Source organism: Hippocampus bargibanti, linkage group LG16, assembly GCF_051943395.1.
Source record: "Hippocampus bargibanti isolate YZ-2025 linkage group LG16, ASM5194339v1, whole genome shotgun sequence".
NCBI lineage: Eukaryota > Metazoa > Chordata > Actinopteri > Syngnathiformes > Syngnathidae > Hippocampus > Hippocampus bargibanti.
In genome coordinates, this window is record NC_142749.1 from 9,715,089 (window position 1) to 9,723,560 (window position 8,472).

General features: G+C 38.9%; 1 protein-coding gene across 5 annotated transcripts in view; it reads right to left on the bottom strand.

Moving 5' to 3' along the window:
- Positions 1–8,215, bottom strand: part of gria3a (glutamate receptor, ionotropic, AMPA 3a) — a 69,580-nt gene extending 61,365 nt beyond the window's left edge. For 3 of the 5 annotated variants that reach the window (XR_016117897.1, XM_089017341.1, XM_089017340.1), the window contains exons 1-2: positions 7,825–8,215; positions 5,965–6,123 (exon numbers count right to left, since the gene is read on the bottom strand). Coding sequence is in view for 4 of the 5 variants with exons in the window: in XM_089017341.1 (XP_088873467.1) it covers positions 5,965–6,123; positions 7,825–7,900 (235 nt within the window). In the remaining variant the exon portion in view is untranslated. The remainder of the gene's footprint in view (positions 1–5,964; positions 6,124–7,824) is intronic. The other 2 variants (XM_089017339.1, XM_089017338.1) reach the window with 2 other exon arrangements.
- Positions 8,216–8,472: the final 257 nt, after the last annotated feature.

Genomic DNA, 8,472 nt, shown 5'->3' on the forward strand with positions numbered 1-8,472 from the left:
TGAGCAGAGTATTAAATAAATAAATAAATAAATGTTGTACATACATAAACAGATACATAAATAAATATAAATTTATAAAAATAAATATGAAAATAAAAAATAGATAAATAAATATATATAAATAAATATAAAAATAAAAGAATATGAGAATAATAAATAAATCTGAGTAAATACGTCTTCACTGCATCAGGATTTTTTTATGCTTTTAAGACAATTTAAAAATCTGATTAAATACATATTTACTACATGGGGATTTTTTTTTCTTATTTTAAGCATATTTAAAACAAATCTGAGTACACACATATTTACTGCATGGGGATTTGTTTTCATTTTAAGCAAATGTTTTTTTTTAAATCTGAATAGATACATATTTACTGCATTGTTTTTTTTCTCTTATTTTAAGCACTTTTTTTTAAACCTGTGAGTAAATACACATTTGCTGCATGGGGATTTTTTTTCTTATTTTAAGCACTTTTTTTAATCTGAGTAAATATGTATTTCATGCATGGGAATTTTTTTTCTATTTTAAGCATATTTAAAAAACAAATCTGAGTAAATACATATTTACTGCATGGGTTTTTTTAAAGACAATTAAAATAAATCTGAGTAAATACGTATTTACTGCATGGGGATTTTTTTCTTATTTTAAGCTTTTTTTCTGATCTGTGAGTAAATACGTATTTACTGCATGGGTATTTTTTTCTTGTTTTAAGCCAATTTAAAAAAAACATCTGCGTGAATAAATATTCACTGCACGTTGATTATTTTCTTATTTTAAAACAATTTAAAAAGAAAAAAATCGGAGTAAAAAATCTTCACTGCATAGGGATTTTTTTTCTTATTTTAAGCCGAAAAAAGTCCACTTATTAAAGCTGCATGGAAGCCGTATGTAAATGTTTTCAAATTGAATCCATGAGTCATGAATCTCATGGCATCTTTTGCGTTTTTTTTCTCCATGTCCTTGAATAATCTCAGGTGACAATGACACAAGAGGTACAAAAGCAGCCCTTTCTGAGTCCGTTGCCGCGTTGCAACCAGTGTTGCTGCAGCGTCACTGGAGTGCGACTTGTCACAAGTCATCACTGTTGCTCTGCTGCAGTGCTGACATGTCAACGCATTCGGATGCACGGCATGAGAGATGAACGCATCCAGCGGCTTGACCCTACACCCATTTGGCCAAAGAAAAATGCTACATTTTACAGCGTCATGTCCAGGCCACACGTTTGCAAATCGGCTGACATAGTCGCGCATAAAATGCTTTTTGGATCGCTTTTTGCACTTGAATGGGACAGGGATATCAATCAAGTGAGATTCCGCAACTTGGCCGATTGCGTTTATTGAGCGGGCAGCGTGGACTTCATTTGAAGGGAGCCGGGGGGCATTTCAGCTGCCGTGTTGACTCAGCGAGAGTTGCCCCGATAACACAACATCGCCGTGCATCTCATTTCGAAATATGGATGCAAATCTCAACTCGGATGAAAACAACAGTCTGAAATACTGTATGTACCATATCTTCCAGTGTATAAGGCGCACCCAAAAGCCTTGATTTTCTTTTAAAAAATGACCCTGCGCCTTATACGCATATATGAAGTAATATTGAGCCACAACAGGTCTCGCAATTACTGTCAGCAGCCACTGACTCCATTTCTCCCTTCAGAAGAAATAGTTCGTCACCCCAGCATCTACTGTAGCGCCTTATAATGTGATGTGCCTTATATTTTGATTTTTTTATATATTTAGATATTATATTTGGAAAAACTTGTTTTCATTCATTGAAGGTGCGCCTTATACTCTGGTGCACCTTGTACAGGTAACATCCGAGTTACGACCCGGTTCCGTTCCAACAAAACGGTCGTAAGTCAAACGGTCGTAAATTGAAATGCATTCAAAATGGCTGACGCGAGGTTTATACGACAGGATAGTATACGATGTCAATCTGTTGTTTTTAAAGGACAACCGACGTCTCTGGACAAGTTGTGTCCATAATTTGTACAATCACTTCAAATGACTTCTACTGAGCGTATTTGACAAAGATTATTCAGGAAGTCTTGTTTTCGAGCTGATGACGATTCCTGACATGACGTCACGTCTGGAGCGCCCCTGACCGAGAAAGCGACACACAATGCATTTTGGGTACTTTGTTTGGTCTGAAAACTTTGTGTTGATCCGTGTTGATGGCGAAATTAGAAGGAAAAAACATAAATAACGCAATGGTGAATCGTTGTGTGTTGCTCGAAGAGTACTACAGTAAAGTCTCGTTATATCGATATCGCTTAATTTTGATAGTACTGCTTATTACAATACTATTTTCATTTCCCAGCAAATTTCTAGTCTTTTATGTATAATTAGTTCCGTTTAGTGCGATACCGGGTTATTACGATAATCCGGTTACTACGGTGCCCTTTTCATCTCCCGCCAGCCATTTTGCTCTGCTTATATCGATACAAAAGCGGCTTAAGCTGAATCGATATTTGCTTCAGGATTTCTATACAGTACCACCATTAGCGATATCTGTATCAGACACACCGTTGGTCACGTGAACAGCTTCTGTGTCTTGCACTGTCATCCTCGAGCACTATAAAAACGGTGGAGCAGCGCTCACATCTTTCATTGCTGCTGCAATAGCATCTAAAACATACCGTAATGCCCCTCAGCGTGGCAAAGGATGCGCAGAGTCGCTGGTATAGTGGGTCGGTCTTTTTAATAACAAAACGTAACAGTTATCACATACAAACAGGAGCTGTTGTTACGCCACAACTCACGCGCAGTCATTCTATTCAGGCACTCTACAGCACTGTTGTTCAACACCAATTTCAACCACGGGGAAACGTAAGAATTGTGATCACGGAACGACGTACAAGGCAATCGTGGCTGTGGAGGACAATCCAACAAGCAAATCCTCCATCGCGAAAGAGTTCGACGTGCCGTCAGAATACGTCATCAACGTAAGTAATGTAAACGTTACAGTTTTTGTTTTCCATACATGTATTTAATTGTGTTGTATTCAGATATCTTTTAATGCAGTTTGGCGCAGGATCGGATATATCCATTGTCCGGTTATATCGATATTTTTTCCGACTCCCGAGAAATTCGATATAACGATACTTTACTGTATTTGATACTAGTTGACACAAATTGCCAGCAGACAAATCAGCCCATTTCCAACAGAGCTTGGGCGCCACCTTGTGCATTTTCTGGGCGCTACATTGGAGTCCTGACGCCTCAAAATGACACGGAAGGACTTCTTTAATCGATTGCAAACATTTATGCTTTCCTCTTCAGAACTATTTGAATCATATTCATAACTGGATGAGTAAAAAGAAAGCACCTTCTCCGAATCTGAAGCCATTGTTTTGATTCTCAAGCAAGGCATGACGTCACGAACAAGGGGGCGGGACCTTCTGAAACTGGCCACTTCGGGTTTCATTTTGAAGTCGTTTTTGGGCCCCAAGTCATTTTTATTGGTGGAAACAAAAAAAAAATGGTGCCGCTTGTCCTTTAAGCAACGTTTTCTATTGAATACTATTATATACCAAAATGTTGACGGTTCATTTATAAATCTTATCACTTTTAGTGTCATTTTAATCATTTTATATTTCGTATTATCGATCTTTATTACTGCGTCGGCGCACACGCTTTCTGTTGACCCAAATACACACGGCTTCCCACGCATGCGAGCTGTCCGAAAATCGCTCTCTCTGCTAACGGAGAAGCCAGAAGAGGTCACCTGTCTCAAAGAGGTGGCGGCAATTGTGAGCCCGACGCGGCATTTGCGCCCGACGTGGCGTCTGCGTCTCGGCGATCCCACCCGCTTGAGCGCGGACTCCCACCGAGCCTTTCAGGATTGTTCCGTTTCTGCACCACCGTGTGCAAGTTGCTTTTCGCCATTGTCGAGTTTCACATTGCACCCCCCCGTCCCACTCGTTGTTTTTGGTATTCTTTATTTTGGATTATTCCCCTGGTCCTCTTTTTTGGGACCAGCGCTTTGTGTTGTCTCTTAATAAATCATCCTGCACGGACCTCTGTCTCTGTCGCTTACTTAGGGATCCAGAAATTCAATTTCGCTCCGACGAGTCGGCTGCTCTCTGCCTCGTTTGGAACGTGACAGATCTAAACAAGAAGGACCATCTCAAGTCTTTTATTCTACCAAATGCATTGCAAACACACTGCGGAGTTCAACAACATTGCTGGCTGTAGCAGTGGCAACCGTAGAATTTTAAAAAAGGTCTGGCGGTCGTGGTCCTAAGTACGGGTGGTCGTAACTCACGCCGGTCGTAAATCGGATATTACCTGTATATGGAAAAAGTTTGAAAATACACCATTCATTGGGGGTGCGCCTTATACTCCGGTGCACCTTGTATACTGGAAAATATGGTATATTTTTAATATGTTTGGAATCAGACCTCTCAACAGGGGGGGGGGGTGCTTATCTTGGGACAAGTTGACATGATTTTGGTTGTAATGCATATGCTTTTAACTAGGCATGAGGTACGAGGTGGTGCTTTTGGGTAAATCTGCCCCCTCTTCAAGGGCTTCCAGACCCCAACCACGAATCACATTCAAATCAACATCACAATGTTGTCGAATGCAGTTTTCAGATTGCATAACAATCCATTGGTATTGAATGCATCTTGGAATCCTTTTCATGATCCACAAATTATTCTCTCATGCACACTTGTTTTCATCATAGTATGTCCTAGTTGGAAGCATCCCTCTTTGGTGCCCTCTTGATGCACAACAATTTCATCCTGTTTTGGTGCTAAATGTCTGAGCTGCAATGTGATACACAAATTCTCTAGCATCAGTCCCGTCAGATATCAGTGCCGGTTTCCTATTTTCTGTTATATATTGCCATTTCACATCCATTCATTTTGTCTGTGCTAATCTTTTATTTTGTTGTACAATCTACGTGACATCGGAATGACAACGCTGGATTTGTGACCATGGTGCGAATTGATTTTTCCACTAGAGAGCAAACTGGAAGCAGGCATACACACACAACCACACGCGCAACACAGAATGCAGCCCCCCCCCATCTATTGATCCGAGAAATGCCAATAACACACATTTGCCACGATGGATTTGTTAACAGTTATCACCAAGTGACCTTGGATAAAGGACAGTGTCAGGCTTTATTCCGTTTGCAATCAAAGCACGCCGTCATCACTCTGGTTGACACTGCTAATCATACGTCATTTCACTGCATTAAAAAAAAACATCATTTGGAGATGACACACACGTTCAAAAGAACAAGGTCAATTTTTGGCTTCTCTGTTATCTTGGCACGTTATTCTGAAAACGGGCGACGTACGCCAGCTCAGGAATGACTAATCTATCACTCTGGGCAGAATAGAAATGTGTCAAAATAATCAGCACTTTCACTCACTGCGTAAACACCCTTGAAGGCTAGCGGGACATTATGCAACCCAGAAATAGTTTGGGTTTGGTGCATTTGTCAAACTGTCTGACTGCTGTACATGATTAAGTCCTCAAGTTGTCTATGTTAAGCTTGGCTTTTCCTTCTCTTGCTACTATTAATCCTTCTGATTAGGTTGTCATTATTTTGGAATCAGGAGACTGATGAAAAAGCATCTTGACCACTAGGTTTGCCCAAAATGTGTGGCCAAGTCGTTTACTTTCTTGAACTCTCTGGGGTTATTGTAGTCATTTATAGAAGTTCAATTCAATGTTTAGCGTCAACGGGCGCTCCTCCATGAAGTGAAATGCGGTGATTTGTCGCAGCCAAAAATTGAAGGTAATATTTAGATAAGGGACTTGTCACGTCTACCAAGATGGTCAGTCAGTCTTCACACGTGAGGTGTAGAATGAAAATTAACAACTTAGATTTGCAAACCTCGAGAGCTGATTTTCAATTGATTTTCATTATTTTAGAAATTCTAAAAAAAAGGCATCTCAAAGCCAAAAAAAAAGCTTGCTTTCCAATGGACTTGCATGACAACTCACAGGCATGTGTGACGGAAAAGCTGTTGGAGGACTCCAGGTTGTCGACATTATAGTTGAGGTGGAAAGGTTTCTCCGTCGCATTCTGGTTTGTGTTGTACAGCTGCACTGCAAATCTGAAGGCGCTGTGCTCCTGCACTGTGGAGCGCGTGAAGAGTCCACCTAGGAAAAAAATCATTCAAACTTAAAAGTGCCTTGCAGTTGAATGTTATTAGTTGCATATGGAGTTGTATGTGCACCCACCCTAATAAGTCAAAAGTCAAAGTCAGCTTTATTGTCAAATATGCTAATATGCATGACATACAGCACAGATGAAATTACTGTCCTCTCGGACCCAGCATGCAAGGCACTTATAATAGCACAAAGCATTCACGTTCTCTATCATTTATTGACTTGCCTTTAAAACTAGTGCACCATTTATATTTTATTTTATTTTTAGTTTCTTTTTGTTTTTTATTTTTATTTTATTTATTTCATTTTATTTTCATTTTATTGTCATATTTTTATTGTATTTGTATTTTATTATTTAATTTTAATTTTATTTTAATTTAATATAATTTTATTTTCATTTTATGTTTATTTCAATTTTAATTTTAAGGTTATTGTATTTTTATTTATATGTTATTTTGTTATTTTTATGTTATCTTTATTTTTATTCTGATCTTATTTTATTTTAATTGTACATTTTTTTCTTTAATTTTAATTCTTATTTTTACTTTATTTTTTTATTTTATTGTTTTTATTGTATTTCTATTTATTTTTGTTTCTTTTTTATTTTATTTTTATTTTATTTCATTATTATTTTATTGTTGTTTTATTTTTATTTATCCGAATTTCCCCTCTTTGTAATGATAAAAGCATATTGTGGCTTGGCTCAATGTCTGACGTCTGCTGTTTTGAAATGGGTTGTGGGGAAACAGAACCTATCGTTCACCATATGCAAATGTGTTAGCATGCAAGCCTTGAGTGATGTGAGCTTGGGGATTTTGTGTGGGGTCTGAAATGCATGGAAAATGACAAAATATGAGCACCAAAGCGTTGTATTTGAATGTTGCACTGCAGCATTGACACCATTACTATTGTGCGGAAAGCAAATGTTTAAAATTAGTAAATATTAAGACGATATTGAAAAACTAAAGACAAAATCTAAATAGGCAAACCCGTAGTTGACAAACTGGAAATATGCAGGGTTTTAAGTTGTAATATGACCATTGGCCTATTAGATGGCAGGCAAGTCATAGGTGTGAGTATATTGGGTCTTTCACTGTCCTATACTGCAACTTTTTGCAGATTTGAGTTGAAATACAAAACAAATAGTACCTCAATAATGATAAAGTTTTGAGTATGTTGATTTTTGTTGCTCTTCATATTTTTTAACCAAGTTTTCTTTCCTTCCTTGAATGCTAATTCAATGCAAATTTCATCATTGCATCCTATACCTCGCTCTGTACCGATATGTTGATATTGGTTCTTCTCACAAGTAGATGGAAGGCATGGTTCATAATCAGACTCTGTCCCCTTTCATTAACCAGTCCAGGGTACACCTCACCTTTCGCTCAAAGCCCGGCTCACCCGAATCCCTACTGCACCCCAGCATCATTAAAACTGCTTTGTGCTCTTTTATTTTGTACTGCATGCTTGAAATACCTGTTCGCATCTTTCTTTGGGGTTATTTTTCTGTAACAGCATCACCCAGCATTCACGTGCAGTTTCAGAGGTAAACGTTTCTTCAAGATATTAACCAAGCATGATCGCAGACTTTTCAAGAGAACTTGCTTGCGCATTGTGCATACGTCATCAATATAATGTTGATGCAGTGTCCTATTTCGTCTTCGTACAAAGAAGGCGTCGCAGTGAACTTACCAATGTTGATTTGATTCGGAAAGCCGGCCATCGATTCTCCGCAGAATAAAAGTATCACCACTACGCCCGGCCACATTGTTCTATCCGTGAAGTGAGACCAACTCTCGGCGACGCGGAGGAGAAAAGCGCACCATGTAAGCCAGTTCGCTTCCTGAGAACGAAAAAAAAAATCCACAAGATGTACGCGATGGGGCTGCTGTGCGCACACCCACGAAAAAAAACGTGCGCCCGCGCCAATGCGTCCTCAATCAAAAGCAGTACACGGTCTATTGTTGGCAAAAAGGGTGCAGTTGCTGATGAGAAGGAGGAGAGGAAAAAGGCACGGAGAGCTTCGGTTTTGTGGACGAGAAGCGCACAAATGGACCACTGTGGCAAAGGGAGAGAGAAACAGAGGGGGCGGGGGTCAAACTTGTCTCTGTCGGCGTTGAATTTCAGTCTCGGTTTATGCAGTATCTTTTTGCGCGCGTGCGTCAGTTGACGGTCTTCCAATCCAATGATCATAAACCTTTTTTTACATTCAAAAATTCTCATTGGATATCACAAAAAAACACATCGAGGTTAGAACTTTCTTAAACGTAAATTGACAATGTATGTCTTTCTTCAAATCAAAATCCCATAATACACACGTTTAACTTATAAAGACATGTT